General features: G+C 34.0%; 1 protein-coding gene across 2 annotated transcripts in view; it reads right to left on the bottom strand.

Annotated features, from left to right (window-relative positions):
* HGF (hepatocyte growth factor) overlaps window positions 1-26,122 on the bottom strand; it is a 74,428-nt gene extending 48,306 nt beyond the window's left edge. The window contains exons 1-7 of one of the 2 annotated variants that reach the window (XM_090286719.1): window positions 25,901-26,122; window positions 19,138-19,303; window positions 15,664-15,776; window positions 13,984-14,098; window positions 8,547-8,674; window positions 2,372-2,492; window positions 883-1,001 (exon numbers count right to left, since the gene is read on the bottom strand). In XM_090286719.1, the coding sequence (XP_090142845.1) occupies window positions 883-1,001; window positions 2,372-2,492; window positions 8,547-8,674; window positions 13,984-14,098; window positions 15,664-15,776; window positions 19,138-19,303; window positions 25,901-25,988 (850 nt within the window). In that variant the 5' untranslated portion in view covers window positions 25,989-26,122. Of the gene's footprint in view, window positions 1-882; window positions 1,002-2,371; window positions 2,493-8,546; window positions 8,690-13,983; window positions 14,099-15,663; window positions 15,777-19,137; window positions 19,304-25,900 lie in introns of both variants that reach the window. The other variant, XM_090286718.1, reaches the window with a different exon arrangement.
* Between the last annotated feature and the right edge of the window lie 239 nt (window positions 26,123-26,361).

Raw genomic sequence — 26,361 nt, 5'->3', positions numbered from 1 at the left:
TATATATATATATATATATGTATATTATCAAGCCAGTTCATAACAATATTATACCTTACTAAATTTATGCAATTCTACTCATCTTGAAACATTTTAGGATTCAATTGAAAAAAATAAGACCTGTACTCATAGGAATAAATGCATGTATATATCTAATTATTATTCAGTAGCATTATTTGAAAAAAGTGAAATATGTGAGTTAACCATGGAGGAGAGGACCAAGCACAGAGATTTAAAGGGATACCACAAAGTAAGTAAGAAACTTTTTTTTTTATTACAAATTCAGGAGAATGGTAAAGAACAGGATATATTTTTAGAAAAGAATTGTTGGGACTACTAAAAGAGGTTGAAACAGAATGTAGGTTGCGTACAGGGACAGGTGGGGATCAGCTACTAGAGATTTAAAAAGACATCTGTGAGTCTTCTAGTAGACTTGTTATTCATCACTGCAGCTGTGCCATTCACCAGAAGAGGTTCACAGTGAGCTGACAGCTCATGTTATATCTGATGAGGAAAGGTAGGGAAAGGATGTAGATTGGAAGGTAAGAATCTAAGGCCTTAACTTTTACAGCCTATATGATATGGCACATATTCCCTGATCCTTTTCTCCTTCTGTGAATTTTTCTTCTTTATTTTTGATAATATGAGAATGTTTAGGTCTTTCAATAAGTATAAATGTTTAGTGTGTATGTGTATACTTGCATATTTATCTCTTTCAAAATAAGGACTTGGGCAGGATTATGTAACACATTCTTAAAATATTAAAAACTACACACATTAAAGCATCAAGTAAAATAGTTGTTAACCTGTCTCACTAATAATCACCTGCTTAGATCCAATCTGTGAGAGGAAAAGGAAGCAATAAATTTGACTCTAACTTACCACACATTTTAATTGCACAGTATTCCCAAGGGGTGTCAGGGTCAAGAGTATAGCACCATGGCCTCGGCTTGCCATCAGGATTGCGGCAATAATTATCATCAAAGCCCTTGTCGGGATATCTGCAAACCACACCAACAAAAGTGTCATGTAAATCTGCCTGGAAACACCACCCAGCCCTCAGCTCACAAAATAACTTTTGCTTTAGCTCGGATAATGCTAGCTGGGGAACAAACAAGTTCTTTATGTTTTGCCTTACAAGGACTGCTAATCACTGACTGGTAATGCTATTAACTTACATATCCCACCAAGTATACAGTACCATCACCTTTGCTGATAAGTCCATTTGGTTCTTGTCTACCAGTTGAGGTCCCAAATGAGTCCACTTTTTAAAAAGCCCAATTAAGGACATATTACTTAAATGTGACCGCATGTAAAATGCTCCTTAAGAAAACAGGTCCTCTTCTATAGCAGGCTTAAAGTTTAAACCGAAGGGTAAGTTCCAATGGATGTTACTAATGATAGCTCAATTCTGGAATGAGAGCCTTTCTAGGTCATGCCCTCACCTCTACCAGAGAAGAGACAAACTCCATCACACCCCTTTCTGTATACCCTTGTCCTTTTAAATTAACTGGGGCCTGCATTGGTGACTTGATTTTAATTGCTACCATGTCCCTTCTGCTCTTACTTGAAAGACAAGGGATGCACTTAAAAATAAAGCAGAGTTTTAATTTTATTTAGAAGAACAATAAACAAAAATATAGAGAAGAAAAATACCTTTCAGTAGTTTCTAAACAAAGATAGGGATAGAGCTTCCTCTGTAATTATCTGTGCTTTTATTCTTTATAATAAAAAATAAGATAATTTTTTTTTCAACTAAAATGTTTCATGTAAAATGAGTGGGCCAAAGTAGACATTTCTTTTGAACTATTTAAGTTCCAAACCGACTCCTGAGGAGAAAGTAGATTTGGTTACCTGACTTCTCCAGATTGGCAATTTCAAAAAACACCAGGGTAAAGCAACCAAAAAACTGATTACTCTACCTTTCATTCCCTTTCCATGGGCGTGACCCCTGTCATGTTGTCATTCATGTGAGCCCACTGTACCTAACTCACAGAAGATGTGGCTTTAGAAGATTGACTTCTATTTAGCAATAATGCCTCTTCTCACAGCTCAAGCTTGTCAAAGTGGTCACTATTAAATGGGCTCCTGTCTTTTTTCTGATATGGAAGAGAAAGAGGAAGCTTCTGTTAATGATTCTCTTTCACGTTCCACTGATGCTCAGCAGGACCATCCTGATTTCTGGGAATATTAATCTCATCAGCCAAGACCAATTGAAGGTGCACCAGAATTCACATATACCTTGTCACAAGTCCCTTCGTCCAAGGCTTTCCAGAGTACATCGTATAAAAAGAATGTCTATTTCAGTTTCTTATGGAGCAAAAAATTTTGAGAAATCGATCATTGATAGCGTGATTTGGTGGTATCTTACCTTTCTGGCATGAATTTGTGCCGATGTGGCGTCTGATGATCCCAGCGCTGACAAATCTTGCCTGATTCTGTATGATCCATGGGACCTCGATAACTTTCCCCATTGCAGGCCATGCATTCCACTAATAAAATTAAAGTATGGCATGTTAATTGCTTCTGAGGGAAAAATCAAGAGCACCACTGTTTTATTTAAAGAATAGTAAATCACCTATTTAGCAAAGAGATTTTTAGAAAATCTTACATATAATTTTAACTTTAAATTAGGGCTTAATGTCCATAAAAAATAACATAAAATACTGCTTACAGAACTTTTCATATAGCTTAAATGGAATTTTTATACTTAGTGTCATATAGATTTATCATAGGGCCAGGACACTACCTTCCTAATTTTTCAATAACTGTCCAAAGGGTACTTAGGAACTGGAATCAAATAGAGCTTTGCTGTTTTTCTCTTAACTGGTCTAAAATATGAGGAATGGCAGTATCTATACTGTCAGTACAATTATGCTCCTCTCTCAATTTACCCTTCAATTACATACCCAGAAAAGGAATATACATCTTACTTCTACAGCTAATGCCAAAATCAGGGCAAGATAGATTGGATAGAAATCTGGTGCTATTCAAATAACACAAATACTTTACAAGAAGAAATGACAGCTCCTTTCTGTTAATGAACATCCATGTTGAATAACTGGGCAGGCTTTATTCTTATCTAGCTTAGGATGGAAGTTGACCTGATATTGAACTCCTTGTACTCACTGTTTTTAAAATGTATAAACTGATCTAGTTATGCAGGATCTTACTGATGATTCTATATGGTTAATTAATAGTTCTCTTCTGGATGGCCTCTTAAGTCACACTGAAAACTCTGAATCACATCAACTAGCTAAAAAAGAGACGTCTCAAATGGACAGGTTGATTTGTAGCACAGCAGGCAACCTGTGGAATAAATCATTGCTTGGCTTTCCTACAGATAAGGCAAACTTCCCCAAACACATCATTTGTATCTTGTGATCACTGATCATCTAATTGTAGCTGAAAGGGAGCAAAGATATCAATGTTTAGTTTTATCTACCAAGATCTAGCCTAATGAACATTTGTAATGGTTTAGGATACAATAGCAGAATAATCACTTTTGAACCTTTGATTTTTATAATCTAATAGGGCATTAACTATTAACTTCCCAAAGCATGAAACTGTTTGGCTTGATCCATCTCCTTTTAATATACTTTAATTTGTGCACTAAGATGGGGACCAATTTAGCTGCTTCTTATTTGATCCTGAGATTCACCAGACTACAGTCAGTAAGCATCTGAACTATAAATAAGAGGGGTCCAAGAGCATATGGATAAAGGTTCTCTGTTTGGCCAAGGTCATTTCCACACTGAAACGCTCAACATAGATTGTGCCTTATCACATTTCAGCTTTCCATTGGAATGAGGTACAGATTTATTTAGTCGCTCTTTTAAAAAGAATATAAGACTTGATATCTTCACAGAAAATGATGTGATATTTATCATTATTTTTTTGCTTCTTTGTAATGAAATAAATGAAATTGAATAAAAAATTGAATGTAATTAAATGAAAAAGTAGGATAAAATACTATGGTCATACATAAGAGATCAGTATCAGATATGCAATTTCCAACTTTGTATATAGCACTCAAGGAATTAGAATATACCTACTTTGTCTCTTTCAGCAAGTGCAGTTTATAAGAATATATCGCTTTATATGAGAGTAAATAAAATTATTTTCAGGAAGCTGTACTATGGGGATCATTATGAAACATTTTTTTCTGGACTTTAAGATTTTTAATTTTCTTATGACAACTTTCTAGGTTGAGTGTGGTAGACCAATGCTTCGAACTTTAATATGCATAACATGTCACTTTGAGATCTTGTTAAAGGGTGAGTTCTCACAAAGTGTATTGGAGGTGGGGGTGCTCCCTGTGAATGCTGATGCTTCTGGTCCATGGACCTCATGTCGAGTAGCAGGTTTGTAGGTAATCTGCTCTACTCTAAAAGTTATAAGTGTTCAGCAGTAATGGCTTTTCGGACGAGAATGGATTTTACTTGTTCCATGAAGGATGGATGAGAGTTGGATAAGCTATAAAGGGGCAAAATGGTATAGAATTATGAATTAGTATGTTATGTTTATAGTGAAGAGATAATTACAGATGCAGTTTCAGACCTAGTGAGATTTTTTAAAGTAATAAAGGTTAATAATAATAATATTAAATGGGAATTGATTGTGGGAAGGGGGACAGGCTGAGTGGAGATGGGTAAAGGGGAAAAATTGGGACAATTGGAATAGCATAAACAAAAGTTAAAAGAAAAAAATTTAAAGAATAATGTTAGATTCTGGTAGTCAATGAACGTTGTTGTTGGGGCAAAAATTAAATGTATTCTGTGATAGAGTGAGATGTTAAATATATTATTGTTATATATTCTTTTATTATTCAGTGATTTTAATATATAATAAATTATTTAATCTTTCTAGTGAGGAAAAACTCACAAAAATTTTAAAGGACTTACCTAAAACAGAATATGTCAAACTTGTACTTGGAACACAGGTCTTCTGACTTACAGTTAGTTCAGTGTTCTTTCCATTCTCCCTAATTGCCTTCGTGTTCTACGTATTTTAACATGTTCCTTATACACTTTAACTGGTCATACTTTAAATTAAACTGATAGCAATAATTTTAGGAAGTTAGGCTCCCTGACTTTTTTAACATTGCCCTAATTACCCTTTACCCTCTTGTTTACAACAGTAGGCTGCCCACCTGTTGGACTTTCACCTATTGGATGATATGGAAAAGGAGGCCATGGCAAAGCAAGTAGATTGGTCATCTTTTCCAAGGCTAAAGTTTGTTGTTTTACCATTGCATCAAACCATCAAGTTAGTCATAGAAATTAACTCAAGAATGCCAAAATTTTAGCTCACAGTCATATTTCAAACTTTCAGAATTCTAAGATTCTTCTTACGTTCTCCCATTTAAAGTTAAGCAGTACAGTCAGAAACCAAGTCCACCTACTCAAGGAACCAGGATAAATCATAGCCTATACAACAGTACAAGAGAGTGAGGATTGCTCCCCCTGTTCTATTTTCTGTTGGCTATCTCTGTTATAGCCAGTGTATTATTTAACCCTTCTAGCAAGTTCTTCCATTTAAAACAAAACCAAAATAAAATGTAAAATATTGTTCCAGATCACATAAACACACACTAAATATTTCTATTAAAAAGTGGAAAAAATTTTCTAAATATAACTCTGACCTAAATAGTAGTAGAAAACTATAAAAACTATACACAAATTGTATCATAAGTATAATTAACTTAACATCTTTCTTATTAACCAACTCTCTCAAAAATACTGTTTTCCATTTTTCTTGACCATAAAAGCACAGGTGATCTGAGTTGCAGACTAAAATAGATATTTTCAAGGTATCTCTCTGAAAATTCCATGCTGGTGATTACTTCAGAAAGACTGAATGTTTAAAATATGGATATTCTCACAAATCCATATTTATAAATAATAGTTTTATTTAAATCTTTGTTTTTAAACTTCTTTGTCCACTCAGACTATGGAATTAACACATCAAGTTATGGCAGTATTACTTGATATTTTAACTTTAAGACATTAAAAATTAATGATTATTGCTTAAAATGTATTTACTTGAATATTTGGCAATCATTAAAAAAACATCTGTTCCAATGACTAGTGGTGGCTTTATTTTAAATCCCAAGCAAATGTTAAAATAAGACACTAGATTTTCATACCTCGGTTTTCTACACTCTTCAAATCAAACATTAATGTCCTTTTTCCATTACATAATTATATAATATTTTAAATATGAAAAAATATTTTCTATGGGGATGCTTACTATATTTCAAAGGCTTAAATTATAAGAAAATAATATTAACCATTGAACGTCAGAATATATATATATATATAATCCTCTATGAACCGAACTTTCAGACAAATTTCATATGATTCTTTAGTTAAGTGTTTGTTATAAGTATTTCCAAAAAAAGTATATATTGTTCTACATGTCTTTTTAAAAGAACAGTTTAAAGTTTGACCTCAGGTATTTTTCATGCTTAATTTTAAACATACAAAATGATTTGATCATTACTACCTCATCCATAATGTTGCAACCCTTGTTAATTGCCATTTAATAAATGTATATCCATAGATTAAAGTAGCATTCTGGATTTTGAGGTTTCCTCCTCATATTTGTATTTTAATAGATATTTACATGATAAGTACATTATCTTGTGTATTTTAACTATTTATTTTATAAAAAGCTGTTTTTATTAATGTATTGACAATGCTTCATATTTTATATCCTCTTTATTAAAATCCTGCTAAAACATTGTTCATTATAAAATTAATTCGAGAATCACAGCTCAGTTCATACTCCCTGAAATATGTTTAGCCTATAGCGCAGGTGTTGGTTTACTTCTCTCACAGGAGGGTTATTCTGCTACTGTGAGATCTCTAATTATTTCCAGAAAAAGCATATCTGCAACCTTCAGTGACATGGTAACCAACAGCATCATGTACCATTATACTAATGAGCAATGATCTTCTCAAGGGAGATGCAATGACCTCAAATGATTAGAGGATATTAGAGATGTATAGTATAATGACATAAGAATAACACGAAATGTGAGTTTCACAATTACTTCTTTTCTAGCACATTTACTCTACTTTGTCTTTCAGTTCATAATTATACCAGTGTATTTTGATGAAAGTTCTTATAAGCCAGGGGTTGAAAAATCACATCCTCACACAATTAGGTAGGTAACATAAATGCTAAACTGTTTACAGTTTGACCAAGTTACTTTCCCTTGAAAGTACGTTTCCAGGTCAGAAAAAACCAGTGATGTGCAACATCAGAACGCTGTGATAATGGAGAGTTTCTAAAAAGTAGGTTATTTTTTTTCATGTGTAAATTTAAGACAAACATTAATTACAGACTTATTCATACAAAACAGACTTGTTCATAACGTTATCACAGATCAGTTTATTATTTTTAAAAGAAAAGAAAACAACGAAGAGGTTATAGTGAACAGAGTATGATATGGAATGAATGAAAAGTAAGAATTTACAAACAGATGGAACTGGCTCTAGCACATGAAGTCAAGAATTTTAAATTAACTGACAACAGAAAACACATTCACCTTTTCTGTGACAATTAACTAACAAATGGTCTTTTTATTTGATAATATCAACCTAATATTAAATTGATATTTATGAAAGAAAAAAGATTGTTAATAACAAATTGGTAGGATACCTTACTATAAAAATTGGACAGGATTTCAGCAGACCCCCACCCACAAGTACTTCAAAATCCTACTGAATTTCTATCAGAATTTAATCCATGTCTCATTTGGATTTTCAAATTTTAGTGTCTGACAGAACTAAAAAGCCGGGTCTTTGGTAGTCAGATAACTAAGAAAAGTAAAACCACATGCAGTGCTGAAATGGTTACTCTTCCTTCTTGTTAGTCATTCAGTTTTCCACTGCAAAGTAAGGGCAGTGCCCTCTTACGCTGTGAGAGGAGGTAAAAACATAGACATGGATTTAGGGTGCCTGCCTTCAGGACAACTTTAATCTCTTCAGATACTGTTCTGAATGGTGTTCCAGTCTATGTGTTAGATTTGGTTCCAGTCCCATTTGCACCAAAATGCACACAGGTGTATCCAATTCCAGGGAACCTCTCCCATATTCTCTTCTGGGTCCCTATACCCTTGCGGCACCACTTCGGAGTAGGTTTGACAAAATTTCTGTGGAAGCAGGAGCTGGATGAATAGAGAATTAGCTTTACTCATAAAGGAGTAAGCTTCATTTAGCTCCTTTCAGCTGATGTATGGGAACAGATTTTGAGGTATGCTAGCTCCAGATAGTAAATGAAGAAGCCCACACTTTTTACTCTCCCCAGAAGAATGCCTCAGGCTCTATTAAAACTCACAGACCAATAACTCGCTCCATTATTCGACATTCGGTTTTTAAAACTTTGCATAACATGCTCAAATAACTCTCCATAGTTGTATTTGAATGAACAACATATTTATGGGGGATTTGATTCGTTTTTGTCAACCTTTCACGCGAGCTGCAGTTGTACACAAAGGAGGAGCAGAGCGCCCCCACACGGCATTCAGGTTCATTTACCTTCTGAACACTGAGGAATGTCACAGACTTCGTAGCGTACCTCTGGGTTGCTTGTGAAACACCAAGGTCCCCCTTCTTCCCCTCGAGGATTCCGACAGTAGTTTTCCTGTAGGTCTTTACCCCGATAGCTCGAAGGCAAAAAGCTAGTTTTAAAATGATAATCATTACAGTATAAGCGCATGCAACTTTACCTTTGGTCTATTATTTTTACTAATTAGTGGGTATATTTTTCCTTAAAGTAGAGAAAACTTTATTCTATTTCGGACATCCCATAAATAGCGTGGGGGGAAGCAGGTTTGTAGTTTTTGTGAGTATGCAAAGCACAGAGTTTATTCTTGTATTGTTATGTATTAATTACTGTATTATTTTTCCATATGAACAATTGTAAACCCGCTTTTGCCCCATCCAGTATATTAACTTGAATTGTCATTTGCATCCAATCTTAAAAATCCTTAAATTTTATAAACATTTACCTAACTTAATCACATATTCAAAATCATGAAGAATTATTCATCTCTGGATTTGCAAAAAGCTATACATGAGAGAACCTAATGAGCATTGTTTGAACCACAATTTCAAAGCCTCACTCAGAGACAGCAAGCGATTGAGCCAGGCTACTGAGGAGAGAACCGGAGAAACACTGCAACTGACCTCGAAATTTCACAATTACACTGCTTATCCCACATAATTACTTGTTTGTTTTTTGCTTTTATTATGAAGAATAGCCCTCTTATTTTCTGCACAACTGGGAAATAGATTGATGAACATGAACAAAAGGTCTACAATCAAATTAAATCTGGACTCGAATTTCAACTCTCTTACTGACTGGAGAGCTGGTGGGTAATTTATTCTCAGCCTGTTAGCTTACCTTTACAATAAATATAACCATAACTTACAACATCTTACACCTTACCTGGTTGTTTGCAAAGTTCTAAGAGATGACAGAGTAATTGACAATAAATGCTATCTATTATTAAGCACACTCCACTTAGTAGTCTTTGCTCTGTGGAACTAAAGAACATAATTGCTCTTCTCTTCAAAAATTTTAGTTATTTTCACTGTGACTGAGACTTTGTGCTTCCAGGTTTAGTTCCTAATAGTGGGCCATTGGGTGCAGAGATTGCAATACATCACTTTCATTTAAAATTTCTAATGCCCTAGTCATAGTTTTGTTAACTAGCATAAAGTATTTCAACACCATATCAGAAATCAAAAACTTTTTTATTCTTCGTACTGCTGTGGCATTGATCTCAATGATGTTGCATTTGTCTGCTAGATGGTACCAAAAACATCATAAATAAAGAATGTACATTTGTAGATAACATTAGTAAACACTTTTTAAAAATCTGGTAGCATTTTCAATATTAAATTCCATTTTTACTATAAAGCCTTTTTTTCTACTTTTACTGACTTCTGAATTCTAAATAGTATTAAAAGTCCAAGGATATCAGTCTGTTGTTAGAAACCATTCAAATGTGTTCCTTTCACATTGAAACTTCTAATGAAAAAAATCATCATTATGAATGTGGATGTACATCAGGTACTAAGCAACATTTTGCAATAAAATTGCAAATTGCACTTGAACATGAAGCACAGCAGAGTAATACAATAAAAATCATAATGACTTCACAGTTTCCTAACAGCTTTAATTTTCAAAGTTAAAAGAAGTCATCTGTGTCTTAGTTTTAGCCCCATTATTCCAGAATAATTTAGGATACCTTTTGTTTATGCCATTGCTTAAATTTTATTTTTGTTTGTTTTTGTTAGTTCTCCAACTTTTCATAGTAGATTTATAATGAAATATTCATCATTTTGATAGAATCAAAACTGATCTTATGTTTTTTTGTAACATAATGCATTAAGCAAATTTACCTTAGAAAATTCCCTTATAACTCTATCTTATGGAAAAGCTCAATAGAGTAGTAAGAATAAGTTATTAATAAAAACCTACATTGCTACCATGTAAATATACATATATATATTTACTCTTTGGGTTTTCAACTTCTAGATTTACAAGATGAATGCAGTGAATTGGATTATTATGAGGTCCTTTATTTTGTATCATTTTACATATTAACTTTACTTAAGAAACTAAATACACCCTGGCCAGGCAGATCAGTTAGTTAGAGCATCATCCCAATATGCCAAGGTTACAGGTCCAGTCCTCAGTCAGGGCACATACAGGAATCAACAAATGAATGCATAAATAAGAAGAACAACAAATGGATCTTTCTTGCTCTCTCTCCCTCTTCCTCTCCCTCTTCCTCTCTCTCTCTCTCTCTCTCTCAAATCAATAAATAAAAACTATAAAAGGAACTAATAGATTTAGCACATGTTAAATGAATACAAATATCAACAGTTTTAGGGAAGATTTTTGTTCTACACACACACACACACAAATAAATATACACACACATATACATTTCCAGTGGGTTTTAAAGCCAAAAAGAAGCTGTGAAAACACAGTGAATTAATCAGTAAATGGTATAGTAGGAAAAATGAAAGTAGGAAGGGAGATAAAGTAGAAATCAAACCTAAATATGACTGAAAGATGAATATGGTTTTTCCACTGGAGTTAACAAAATGAGAAATGAAGAGAAAAGGTGTGCTCCTTTCCATAATTCTGCATCAATGAATATCAAATTGCTCTTTAAGGCATGCAGGGAAAGGAGCATTCTGGGTCATCTCCTCATTCTTTGGCTTTTTATCCAAATTAACTGGTTTTCTTTTGTTTTGTGGGGTTAGCATGCTTTTCTTTAGCATCCCATACGTGATTGAGGAGTGAAGCCTAGTCCCATTCTTTTCACTTACTTGTGTTCATTCAACAAATGTTTATGAAAATCTGTTATACAAAATCTATGTGCCAATCAATAGGCTCTGTAATAGACCTTTACTACATATATACTGTATTTTGTTCTTTGCCCTTGTTAGCAAGGCTTTAAGAGAGATAGTAAGACATAATTAAAATTGAGTTATATGTAAAGGTACTTTGAAATATAAATTAGATCTTTTGGAGTGCTAGTCACCTTTTCTTTTCTTTTAATATAAACTGTGTTCATAGGAAACTTGATCTGTTCCATCATCTGCTTTATTAATGAATGCAGGGTGGCCAATGAAGGATAGAGATGTAGATATCAGGTCACCTGATTTTCTAGTTAAGCTTCTATACTAATTTCATCATCTATCATCATCTTCCCATTAAGCCACTTATAAAATATTTCAATCTAGGGAGTCAACAGCAAATCATTCCTCTAGACAGAGACATATATATTTCTCTTTCCATTTCCCATGAAGTTAATCTTTAGTTAACACTTAAAAATGTTAAGCTATCATGCAGATATTGCAATAATCTGTTCATTGATGGTAAGTGTTGCTCCCATTGTATTTTAAATATTTTTGATTAATGTACAAGATCTTCTCAGTCCTAACTCAAGGAAATCCTTGTTGGAAAAATAGCTGATTGGACTGGAAAGTCTGTTCCCAGGGAGATCTATTTCAGATTTACTCCTCTAGCAGAGAATCACAATCATGGAGAATTTGGGTTGAAATAAGACCTCTACTGGGTCAGTCCAAGGCACTCTCCTGGACTAGGGCAGGATTGATTTCAAATGCTATTCCTTTGTTCATGAAAAGCATTGATCTATCTGTTTAAATAAAATGGTTTCCTCACTATCCTGGGAGTGACACCATCCAAATACTTATGATAGGACAAAGCCAATTGTATTGTTTGTTTTTGTAACAGAAGGACAATACTAGGTTGCAGAAATATTTGTATATAATTAAAAGTAAATAATTTCGAAAAAATAATGTTTTCTGTTATTGAAATACGGTAAAAGTGATCAGTCTGAACAATTTCTAGTTGGTGTTAATTAGGCTGAGATCACAGTTTTGATCCCAATGTGGAGCAACAAATTTTTTCTTTGTATGTGGGCCAATTACCTCCTTTGTGTTTACTGACATAAAATCATCTTACATAATTATACACTGCAAAAATTAATGAAATGGAATAAAAAGTGGATTCATGAAGGCAAAGTTATCCTCACTATTGTAAAAACAAGTCACAGCACGTGTCCTACTGACCTGCTAAGTGTATCACGCCATGGTCGTTAAAAGCAAAGGTTATAGGGTGACACTAGCTGGACTCAGATTCTGGCCAAACCACTTACTAGCTGTGAATGACTTTGAAAAGTTACTGAGGCTCGTTGTGCTTCGGTTTCACTATATATATAATAGAATTAATAAAACCCCCTACTATGTGGTTCTTGGGAGAATTAAATGACATAAACCAGGTAGGTATACTGCTCAGCAAGGCAACTGGCACATGATAAACTAAATCTTCTAATGCATGTAACAACCAAGGAGAGCTATTTTCAACTACTTTAGTTCCTGTTAAAATTATTTGTGAAATAAATTTTGAAAACTCGCTATATTTAGTTCTCTAGTGGCTAGTAGATATCTATGTTTCTCCATTAGGATTAAAACTTCCAGGCTAATGAGCCTATGGATATTATGTTTATTCATCTTCAAATAGCATTCATCTGTTATAATGAACAGAATCCTTAAGTATAGACATTTAATTCCTAAGGAATGAAAAGCTTTTCCAGTCATTGGGCTATAGGGAAGATGGGAAAGCTGGTCAACCTGAGACATGAGTTTTTAGCAAAGGTTCTCAATTTTTACTGTTCTTTGGAATCATTTAGGAAGCATTATAAAACAATGCTGGTGCATGGGTTATTTCTCCAAGAGACTCTGGTTTAATTGGTCTATGTTGACACCTCAGTGGTAGAATTCATTAAGGGCTTCTAGCAGGTGACTTTAATGTGCAGCCAAGTTTGAGAACCACCAAGTTAAAGAACATTTTTCCTTGAACAGGGTAAGGTCAGAATGTTGTCCATCCCTAATTTATATAGTCAACCTCTTCACTTCAGCTTCAGAGTGATGAACTTTCTCAAAGGCAAAGTAGGGATAAGATCTTTTTTTAAAGTTACATTTTCATTCCTTTTTCACAAACACCAAGATCTATAACTTGGGGGTTTTTATTTTTATTTTTTAAATTTATTGATTTGAGAGAGAGAGAGAGAGGAAGGGAGAAAGAGAAAGATAGAAACATTGATTTGTTGTTCCACTTATTTATGCATTCATTGGTTGACTCTTTTATGTGCCTGCTGGGAGTAGATCCTGTGACCTGGGCATGTTGGGGCAACACTGTAACCAACTGAACTACCCAGCCAGGGCTAAAAATTGAGGTTTTGATATAAAATAACACTAGGCCACACCTTAATGATAAACTTATTAGTTTTTGGCTAAATGTCAGTCATGAGTTCACATAATTCTTGGCCTAATATAATTAAGCAAAGTTGGCTAAGTTATAGAACTACATGTAGGATTAATCTGAAGGAGTAACAGGTTTATCTTCTCTTTTTCATGCTGTTCTTACCTGTGTTCATGGGGTATCATGGAATTCCAGGGCTGGCATTTGATGCCACTCTTAGTGATAGATACTGTTCCCTTGTAGCTACGTCCTTTACCAATGATGCAGTTTCTAATATAATCTATCAGAAGAAAGCAGAGAAAAATGCTATGAGTGAACTATGCTGTATATGTTTAAAAGAAAAAGAAATTCTCATTCATATCTCTAAGCAATTAATGCTTAAAAACAATCTCAGATCGTATTAAAATATGTTACCTAAAGCTTCTACTAGTATTTTCAAAATAATACATTTCAGAATAATTCAAAACAAACAAAAAAAGACTACTGAGAAGTTTCATTTTGTGAGCAAATACCTAGATTACTGCAGAAATTGGCCTATATACTTAACATAGTCTTTACAGTCAACTGCCAAATTTATTTTTTATCTGTATTGTTTGTTTTTTTCATTACAATTTAGTATCCTTGTATGCCCAGACAAATTTAAATAGGCACAATGATTTGCTCAACCATGCAGATCATGTTAAGAAAATGTTAAAAGTGAAAATTAAGTCATTTGTAAAACTATAATGAATTCAGAAAGTTACTTTAAGATAATAAAAATAACTAATTTGTCTTTATCTCAGTAAAATTGTGTTGGTTTTTGTAAATGCACGAATGTGTGTGAAAGAGATATTACATTATGCTGATTTTTTTCATATTTTGCTAACATTTCAACTATTAAATTATAGGGCAATCAAATTGAAACATGCTGTCTATATCTGTCAAACAATATAATTCTATCAACTACAATACAATCGTTAGCAACCTAGAAGACTGAAGACTGTCTTATACTAGATGATGAGTAATGTTTTGAATTTGTAGAATTTTCGGGATGTATAGAGATTAATTTATTTTCTACCAGGAATTAATCTTAATTTAATTTAGACATATACCCTATTAATAAGAAAATATGTTTATATTAACAAATACCCAAATAGTAAAACAATATGATTTAAAGAAACATTGAAATTAAAATAAATATTATTATCATAAATACAATCCATGGTTATTTTTTGTGATGGGAGATTTATTTTGTTAAATTCACATTTATTTAACATTCTTCAATTATTTATATAGTTCTGCTTTTGAATAAAGTAAATATCTTGTGGATATAATATCAGAATACCAACATAGACAAATTAACAAGTAATTTGGTCTCAATTATTTTTTGAAGAACATAATAATTAGAAATAGATCCAACTAATAGATCCAACTAATTTTTTCAATATATCCACTTTTTTATTATCAACAATCATTACTATAACTTAGCTATTGGAAGCTGTTAAAATTTAAAATACTATAATAAGCCCCAAATTTGCTGTAACATAAGATGTCTTCAAGTGATAGCTTTAGGTGGCACTTTCTAAAGCATAACATGGAGAATACCAGTTCTAGGAGAAGCTCCTAGAAATAGACAAAGAGAGAAGAGATAATCAATTTATAGAAAGTTGGGGAAATTAACTTTTTACTCCGAAGTATCATAGTGAATATCATTAAGGTCCTCATGTCATCTGTCTTAATGAATGAATTAGCTGCATAACAAATCCAGTATATAATAGAAAAATCAGTGGGAAAGAGCACTGTGACAGGAAATTACATACACTTTATACTTTATTTCATTATGACATTTAGGGAGAGGCCAGTTACCTTTGTTTTCATAGAGGTCAAATTCATGGCCAAACACTTTTCTCACTCCACTTGACATGCTGTTGTAAGGGAGCCAGAGGCATCTTTTTCTTGTTTTATCAAAAACAAAGGCCCTGAAAAAAACATCTGAATGAAAAGAAGGAATACTATTCTTTTATAATTTTTAAAGAATGGGCACATGGTTTAACCAAGGAGGGCAATATAAATGTCTTTCTGAATAAAAATGATTAATGTAAAAATGTATTAACCAAGAATAGTAAAGTACTTGATAAAATCCTCTACATTTTAAATGTTACCATTTTTTACAATACAAAAAATGATTTTGGAATTCTGAACTATTTTCCTTCCTTTAAGAAATTGTATTAAAATTTCTCACTATGGTACTTACAATGCTACCATGTACAAGTATCTAACTTTTAAAAGTACACATATTTTCTAAAAATAAGAATTTTTACGTCCAGTCCATGTATTTTTGAAAAAATATAATCTTTTAATTTTAGATATTTCAATTTAGTAATTTATTTCTTAGTATTTGACAACTTTAAAATATTATTAAATAAGGGAAAATAAGTTTTATAAAACAAATATAAAAAGACATTATAAAATTTTAGAAATATTATTTTGTTTTATTTACTATATTGCATTCTATATCTCTAACTTCAGAACATTACATTCATAAATTTTGTGCTTTGATTTACATATAGATATTTCAAAATAACTACCTATAAAAACATTATACAGCTGAAATAGTAATTAAGAGCAAGTCATACAATTATTTTTGCAGCTGTGGCAGAATAAACTTGATAAGATAGAATTGGCTAATAATAGACATAAATTTTGATCTGGTTGACTGTATGCTTATGCAATACATGTTAAATTCCCTATGTCCCTATAGTAGGGTGTCAGGGAGGGTGTTAAATAACCTTGGAAACATAGATAAAAATACATGGGGAAAAAAACTAAACATCTAAAAATAAATTTTAATGCTATAGACTAAATAATTTGCCATTTAACTTCATGTTAAAATAAAAGTGTACCACATATATAAGCTACTTTTCCATATGGCTTTGACATGAGATCACCTTGCAGGAGCCCCATTAGTAACATGCAAGATTTTTCTCTGTGAAAACTGATATGATTACATCTGGAAAGTGGGGGACAGGGTTTCCAGTCTGATTTCATTTAGTTTTTCTCTATATATTCTCTCAGGAAAGTGCTTCCTTATATCTTTACACCTCCATTTGGACTGGATTCAAACTGTCAAATTTCATGAGTTATATCTTCTTTTAAGTTTGGCTTTACAAATCTTTATCTTATGCTTATTTTAATTTTCATCTGCATTTTATAAATTTATTTAGTCTAGTTTTCTAGTTGTTTATGGCAGGAGAGAAAAGCGTCCTGTGTTTTTCTCCTGAGCCAATTGATGAAGAGCAATTTTCTGAAGAGCTTAGAATCAGGCATTCTGGTCATCTTTCCAACCCAACAAAGAAAAAGTTCAATCTCTATAAAATCAATATTATTGATCCCCTCTCAAAAGAAAACAGTATTTGAGAATATTCCACCCCCTGACCACTCAATTACAGATACTTTCACACAGCTTTATCAGTATTTTCCAAACATTTTCCTCGATTTGCCATTGTTTTCCAATGATTCTAGTTCATATAACAAGTCAGCAAAAAGATCCTTTCATCCATTAAGAATCTAATTTCAGAGTATCACAGTATGTCTATTTAATTCTGAATAACTAATGTTTTTAGTGATTCCAAACACATATGTATAATATACCCATAATGCAATAGATGAACTACAAGGATGACACAATTTCCAGGCAGAAGTTGGGCTGGACATGGTTATTATTACATGTGACTAAATTTAATACAACCAGAATATGGAAGGAAAATATAAAACCTCATATACATGAGATATGTAAAAATTTCTTAGTCATGTCACATGTGTTCTCCAATGAAGCAGACACATTTTAGTTTCTCCTAAATAAAAGAACAACAACAACAAAAAGTTTTATGTTTTGTTTTGTTTTTAATAGGTTTAGGCCGATTAATGTGAAAATCAAAAGGCAGCAATTCTTTCCTTACTTGTGCATCCAGGAGTGTGTATTTTCAGATTCAGAGTTAAAAACCAATAGTGAGATGAGGTTCTCCAGTCCCTGTTGCCCAGCCCTTCCAACCCGGAGAGAGGACAATAGAGTACCCCCAGCCTCCTCAGGTGCCAGAAGAACATCTCCAGAGATGTTGATTGAGAGTGATTTTCTCTACTTTACCTTTAACTCTCTCAAGATTTTATCAGAAAGTCAGGGAAAGAAACAGAATCGACATAGGGATATACTTGCAAAGGCAATACCCCCACTCTCCTTGCTAAGAAATATCTCCCTGAAAGTGGCTGTTTGGCTATAAAAATACTTGCAGAGGAGCTGTATATGAAGAGAAAGGAGATAGTCTCTCTTTCCTCTAGATCTGTTCAAGACCTTCTCTGACCATGTCCTTTCCCCTCTGGTCCATAATACTCATTTCTCTGAGAAAGGCAAGATGGAATTAAGACCACTTGCCATGACTTTACTAAATCTGTGTTCACATTACGTGTCATGACCCAAATGTAATAGAGTAGAATTTAAAATTCACAGGGTGTCATGCTCAATCCTATAAAATGTGGGATGATGTAGGGAATGAATGGGTGGTAAGTTAAGTGAGGGGAGACATGTGTATGGAGAAGAACCAGGAAATGCATTTTCCTCAAGCAGTTAGGAAGACTATTCAGATGAAATTGTCACCTTCATGGTCCAAAATTTTACATTGTATCCTCTGGGATCACTGGCAACGTTGTACAGAATTCTTCCCTGTGCAGTCACACAGGGATTTGCGCAAGATAACAAACTGAGTCCTTTCATGCCTCTTCAAATTACTCCGTCACTTTTCACCTAAAGCATCATCATCACTAACCCTAACCTCTCTTAAAAAGCCTCTGCTACTGACACCAATCCCTCTAGGTTGTTTTTTTTTTTTTTTAATCTAATTCTCTCAACACCTTTTATTTAAATCCCCAAAGACAATGACATTAAATTATAGTAAATTTTGGCTGTTGCCCAACTTATATTCTGAAAATTTCTTTACACTTCTTGCAAGAAAAAAAAATGTTTACTCTGAATAGAATATTTTTAAATGTTGAGAGATAAAAGTCAACCTAATTAAATTTTAGTTCCTAAAATTCAATTGTTTATGAGATGAGAAAATATAAATTCCATAACCAGAGGCACTGTGTATTCTAAGATATCAGTTAATATGCACTTCCTTACTCCAATTTCCATCATCTAAGAGATGTCTTCTGTTGTAATGTGTTTAAAATTAAAGCCAAGCTTAAAATTTTAAGGGCAAATTACATTGAATACAAAAAAAATCATGATGATAATAAGTACATGCTTTATTTGGAAAATTATCCTAAGAACAAAATGAAGACACTTACTTGCAAGTAAAGGGAAGTCCTTTATTCCTGATACATCTGTGGGCACATTGGTCTGCAGTGTTCATTTTTTTTGTTTTAATCTTCAGTAATGGGTCTTCTTTAAATAGAGTGGTCTTTGATGACTTTTTGAACTCGTGAAGTGTGTTTCTTCTTTTCCTCTGTCCTTCTATTAATAATAATAATAATAAAAACATGGAGAATAAACATTAAGGCTCATGTAAAATAAAAAAATGTCCTTAAGGATCATCTACAAGATGATGATTTCATCTGACAACATACTGGATCTTCAGGGCTTGATGATGGAGTGAGGTGGGGAATGACAGTCTCAGATAGTTAAGAACAAGAGAGGAATATTGTAACCAGTAAAGAATAAACAAATTGTCATTTAGAGTCACTAATCTACATTCTTTCAAATGAAGGCTGTTTTTAAAAATTAGGACAGAGTACACTGTAAGGAAATAATTAACATGATAGTCTTCAAACAGTATGAAAGCAATGATCAAGGCATATCATATCATGCTTTATGATTAAATCTGTCTTTTCCTTATATAATCAGTCCATAAGTAAGTAATACTATTAATTAATTAAGATAAGCCAATTCAAAGACAGGTGAGAAAGTTCTCACTAAAAATGGTGCAGTGGACAAATTCTTCAGACTTGCTCTTTAAAACATTTCATACTATTCATATTTTAGCCCTTCTCATTTCCTACATAAGTGTTTTCTTTGCTTTGGGGCACTATTTCTTATATCACTGAACTATTTGTCTTGAAATCAAGCCAAATGCTGCAAATCCAATGATGTAAAACTTCATCCTTTAATGTAGCAATACAATTTTTCTTCATGAAAGTATTCTACAAGGCCCCTAGGTAGCATGAAACCTCCTCTTAAAAACTTGAAAACAAACTAAAACATCCTAAAAGATGTAATCTACTTAACATGAAAGCATCAAGAACTTTCTTCTTTATTCTCATTTTGCCTAAAATTATCTGGTTTCTAATGATGATCACCATCTTTACCATGAGGATCAAATGTCTAAGAGACTGCAGCTATGATATAAGGATAGACATGTAGACATGAAGACATGATGGTGCCCCTCCTCTGCCTGTTAATCCTTTGAACACCCTATAACAAAGGCAGTGATAATATATTCATTTTTAAGATGGAGAAGATCTTATCTGAAACCCAGCAGTTTAACTTCAGAACTCCCACTCTTAAACCCTTATGATGCCATTTTTTTGGTAAGAATTTCTAAAAAAATATGTGAAATTAAGGCTTGTAAATATTTCCTGAAGATTTAGTTTAGGACTATTAGTAGAGAAGAAACTGGGACATGAGAACAGGAAATGCATTCTTGGCTTTTATACGTGGTGAAATGTGTCAAGAAAACAGTGAAAATTTGGAAATATAGCTAGCAGGGTGCGGTACCAAGAATGGCATTATACTCTTAAGTTTGCCAGCAACCACTGGCTCTAGTTGGTATATTAAATGGACAGATGCTACTTATTAAAGTCTCTCCTAACCTGAAGTTCACAATAATAAGAAAAAACATGAATTCCTCTAAATTTCTTGTTCTCTATAAAACTCCAGAGCACAAGGCCCAAAAGACTGGTACTAATTTCTATAGTAATGCTTTCATTTTTAACTTTTCTTTGCCCTACAAGATTGAATGGCTATGGTACAACTGATATAATTTAAAAGACATTTTAACATAGAAATTCAATCAACCAAATAATCTATCAGCATGTTATTTATTGAGTGTAGACCAAATGTCTTACGTAATGTTGGCAGACAGATGATACAATTCTGGCATTCTCATTGACTTGCTGAATGACTTTGTTTAATTACCTGAAATGCTAATATGCCAGTTACTTGATCTAAAAAATAAAAGTTATATTTTATTTGAAATAAAAGGAGCTTTTTAAACTATGGAAACCAATATGGATAATGTTATTAAAATGCAATGTTTTCATTTTTGTTTTTGAAATTGTATTCTTTAAAATCTGGCATAAGAGTGAAACTTATTCTCATAAGCAAAAAAAGTGGTATAATTATTATCAAATTTTGGTTTCTACCACAGGACCATGTTAATGGGAGATGAATTTCTTCATCAAGAGGTCCTCCTTCTTTTGACCTTAGTGCACTATTTCTCAGGTGCTATGAAATGTTTCATAGCATAATAATTATCTCACTACCTGTAAAAATTTCTTAGGAACAGATATAGCTAATAGATGCAAATATGTATTAAAAAAACTATACACCAAAATGAAATAATTATATCTATGTGTATACATATTTATTTCTCAAATAAATTATGTTAACTTAAAGTATTGAATTAACTGACCTCAAATATAATGTATTTATTATGCATATCTAAGTGAGAGAGAAATTCTTAAAGTCTAAGATAAACATTAAGGTCAGATATGAGTTTTACTAATTATCAAGTAAAATAAAACCCCTGGTCAATGCTCTGGTTTCTTTTCTCAATACCATGGAATAGGAAGCAAGCATTGAAGACTGCTGAGAGAAAGAACAGGTCTGTGTGTTTGTTGGTTGTGTGTAATTCTACAGCTCCTCACCTGTCCTATTGAAATGTGTTAATATGTGGCTATACTGCATAAAAGTAGTCTACTCCTGCTAGCTGATAAAATTTTCCATCACTACCTTTCACCTAAAGATTAAAAAACATTATAAAAACAAATAAATCTATAATTTCCCTCTGCTAGATAATAAATAGGGGTGCAAAGCCTGTCTGGGGCTACAAAGCTAATCAAGAGCAATCGGAAACAGATATCAGGATTACCTTTTCACTATTTATTTCTCATGACTTAGAAGCTTTCCCTTAAAATTCAATCCGTTCTACTGGGTCAGTAACTAATTACTCAAAAATGTGAAGTTCAAGCTAGTTGTACATCATGTAATCCACACATCTATGAAAGTAATTCCTTCTTCAATAAAAGAAAAATTCAAAACAGAAGTCATTCAAACACAGCATCCGAAAATAAAATTTCTTTGCAGAAAACGGTTTCAACTTTCTCTTCCATATGTATTAACAACTGATGCTTGTTTTACTGAAAACAGTTAAAAGCTTAATTTGGGAAGAAACTCAAAAATAATCTTTGGATCAGATTTTGCCCTACTATTTTTTGTGCATGACTGTTTGTTGAAGTTTATAAACAAAATATTGAAATGATATCAAAGGGTTAGAGATCATTCCAACTTTGTCATGTTTTCCTGTACTTTAAATTGCAACGCCTTTTTCCTCTTCTCCCAGTATGGGAAAACATTCTGGAAGCTATATTTTCTGAAGAACCTCAAGTCCCTATTTTAGAATTGAAATCATTAAGGTGGTAGTGAAAACCTACAGAGAGTAGGGTCAAATGTATCAAGGTGCTTGTAGAAAGACACATTTCTCCCTCTGGTCCCTGGGCCTCACACTCATTTCTCTCAGTACCTCATATATTTTCTTCTCTGTATGGACTAACCATTGACTTCAAAGGAAAATCATGCAAGGAAAGGATTTGCAGGGTGTGGAAAGAAGCAGGAATCTGGCTCCACACACACATTCTGACAAACCTACCCACATGATTAGTGATTAACAGCTTGAAGTGGCAAGATGTTAAGATGAAAGTATACAAATAATTGATGGAAGGGAATGGTTGTGACTGGAGATTTTAAACTTCTCAAAGACAAGAATCATAAATACTGGTCCAGATTTTAATTGCTATTATCTAGGACTTGGATTTCACAATCATCTCCCCTTCTTCAGAGAAGGCAATAGTATCACCAACAAAGATACCAAGAAGAAAGAGATAATGTCAGGCTTAAATCAAATGTTACTATTTGAGAAGCAGCATAATGATCTCTTCCAAAGATATTTACAAAATGAAGTGAGATTCAGTATGAGATCAGGGGCCTCCCAAAATATGTCCCTCCTTCTCTTTCATTCCCCCGCCTTGTTCAGCATTTCACTGTATAGACACCTCCTGGTCTCTTCCTTTGCCTACCCCTCTCCCTCCACACAGCAACCAAGACAACAATACTGAAATACAACTTCCGTCAGGTACCTTGTCAACTCAAAACATTCGCTGGCTGCCCATGACATGCAGAATAGAGTAGTTTAGCATAGTATTCACCCCTGGGGCATGCTATCATACATTACTTCTCTAATCACAAGTCCTATAACACACCTCAGGTACTCAGTATACTAGCCTCACGTGGTTAGCTGCCCTTTCTTGTACTCTCCCACCTCTACACCTTTGGTCACTGTGTTCCCCTGACTTAGGTGCTGACTGTACCACTACCCATCTTTTTATATACTTAGCTGGGGTACCATGTACTGCCTAAACTTGGTTTGATCCTTTAACCTAGAAATGAACTCTCTCAATCACAGTATAATAGTATTTCTAAAGCAGAGTGTTTCTTACAGTTCTTAGCAAAATTGATTTTTTAAGGCAGTTTCAACTGACTTTACTGCTATTGGCTTTAGTATAAATAGTCTTTTTTAAAAATCTCATATATTTCATTCACATAGATTTGGGTAAAAATCTCAGCTCTATCCCTTAAACTAAGATAAACCTCAGTTTCCTCATGTTAGATGAGTCCAATAATGTCAATCATATTAGAATTAGATAGGTTTTAATTTTAGAGCTTGCTCAGTAGTGTAGGTTTTTATCTCATTTGTTCATCTTACATCCCTCATATTAGGTACTCATTTAATGCTTCAGTTGTTACAAGGAAATTGGTATCTGTCTCCAGTGTAGGTAGGAGGAGATGGAGGGTAATTCTCTGTAGACCAAATTCTATAAAAATGGCTTGGTTCCACTGTATTGAATATTTCTTTAAATTTTTTCTAATAAGATATCTCCATAGTACGTTCGGTCATTACTAGTTGTCACCTCATTATAGTATTCAATTCTTTTCTACATTGCATTATTTAACAATATGTACAATATAAATGCATGAGATAAAAGTATAACTGAAGAAAGTAACAACAACAAAAAATTCTAAATGTTTGTTAGCTGGTATAAAAAAGAACAAGCTTTTTTTGTATGTTCTAAGAGGGCTGTCCATGTTTCCCATTTTGAAGAATGTTATTAAAAAAAACTATCAAAATAAACTTGCCACCCAAACAAAGGCAGACCCTCTTTTGATGACAATTTTAGCATTATCCGCTTCAGGAATTATTCACAGCATATCTGTAATTCCCAGTTGGCCTCTCCTTGCCTGCCAGCACACTCTTGGGCTGCATTTTCTCTATACTCAGGAAGCGCAGTCATTTCAACATTAGCCAATGTGAAATATAATTATGAATATATATCTCCTGCCAAAACTTCATAATGCATGCCAAAAACAAATAGACATTGTCTATGGTTGATCTACTGTTTGGGTTTTCTACACTGTGTTGCCCATGCTTGCATTAGCACAGACGATTTCAGGTACCTGTAGTCTATTTCACACCATCAACATGTTAATCATTAAAAATGAAAACCCTCAGAATATTAGCCATGATTCCAATTTATGCTCAAACTCCCCTAAACCAGCAATGTCTTGTTAAGGATCTCTTAACATGACACATCTCAAGCATGATAACCTGGTGACTGCACTAACTTCTTTTTTACCTCTTGAGAAATCGGACCTAAATGCTTTCAAACAGACCCTTCCCACATGTTGTTTTCCAAAGGGCCACTTTACAAAATAGAAGAAAGCCAGGTGGATTGAATGATTTCTTATTATTTAGCAAATCCTTGATGTTTCCAACCTTTGTATTGTATAAGAAACTGTATCAGAGGTCTGATGAATTTCATATTTAACTTATCTCAAAAGACATAACCACTTCTCTGTTTTAGATTCTAAAAAGTCCATGTCTACCATCTGGGTTTTTGTTCCATCCTTTTATTCCCCTGTGCCCACCCATGATGCTCACTACCTTCTCCTGTTGGCATCCCAGCCACTACAATGATAATACAACCAAATGCAGATGTTTCCTCTTGCCCTGATTACAAGAGAAAACTTCCCAACGCAGCAAATGAAATCTCTCAACTTTCAGGCAATCTGAACTCCCAAGCAACTCCTTCCCAACCTGTATATTCAGGGGAGAAAATGAGACACTGAAAGAAGTTCTGCAGCCTTCGTCAAAGTCGCACAAATGTTTGCCTTCCTTGCCCTGCAGTTTCAAAAGGGCAGGCATCCATACCCAGAAAGAATGAGATCTTAGAAGGGAGGCTTTCTCTTTCATTTTCATAACATGCATCTATTCAGTTTAACCTGCCTTCTCCAAATGTAAACCTGCAAAAAGCCATAATTTGGCTCTGAGTATTGACCAAGTGATGTGAGGGTAGTGGATTGTCATGGAAAATTATCCTCTGGAAGAAAATGATTCCCTGCTGTCCTGACCATCACTCTCCCTTCTTCAGACCAGACCTTCTACACAGCTTTAAACTTCTCCAAACCAGCCAAGTTCCAGCCAGTGTTAGCACTTTATTCCTATCCCACAGTCCACAACTCTGAGGCTAAGTATGAAGGGGCTGGGTCAGTAGGGGGTGGGGATGGGGGAGACACCCTGAGGGGCTGTTAATTATCATTTTAACTGCTTTGCAAATAGAAATAGATCAAAAGAAATGACAAGGAAAATTTAAAACCACCTTACCACTCACAGAGCTAAGAAAGGATGCTGCGAATAGGGTAAAGAGAGAGTGTTAGGTAAAGCAAAGGTTAGTAGGAGAGAGTTAAACTAATAATGATGATGAAGAAGAGAGAACTAACCTGTGTAGGGGATGGCGATGGGAAGGAGAAGGAGATGTAGGAGGACATGCTGCAGCAGCAGCACTGGCAGAAGTTTGATCACCCACATGGTGCTGGACGCTGGCGGATCCCACTGGAGGCGATGCCTGGGTGAAAGAATCCTGTTTCGACTCAGTGCCTAAAAGAGCCAGTCGGTTCTGAGCGGCTTTTTATTGCGATGAGCTAAATTTGTTGTGCGATTAACTGGAAAGATCTAGGTCTGAACTCCCTCTTACGGTAAGAAACTGTTTAACAACAGCCCTTTACTCTCTGCCACCCTCCTCCTTTCCTCACTACCCCTCCAAACAGCACCAAACAGATCCCAGCTCCCCGCCCCCCTCCACCCCCCCCCCCCCCCCAACTCTGCTTAGGAAAGAAACTTACAAAGAAAAGGTCACCTGGCCTGGGGCCAGCTTCAATTTGGAAGCTCTAGCTCCAGATCC

This window comes from Furipterus horrens, unplaced genomic scaffold (assembly GCF_987537825.1).
Source record: "Furipterus horrens unplaced genomic scaffold, mFurHor1.1.pri manual_scaffold_9, whole genome shotgun sequence".
NCBI classification, from domain to species: domain Eukaryota; kingdom Metazoa; phylum Chordata; class Mammalia; order Chiroptera; family Furipteridae; genus Furipterus; species Furipterus horrens.
The sequence above is the reverse complement of the archived record's forward strand: the minus strand, read 5'-3'. Positions and strand labels throughout refer to the sequence as shown.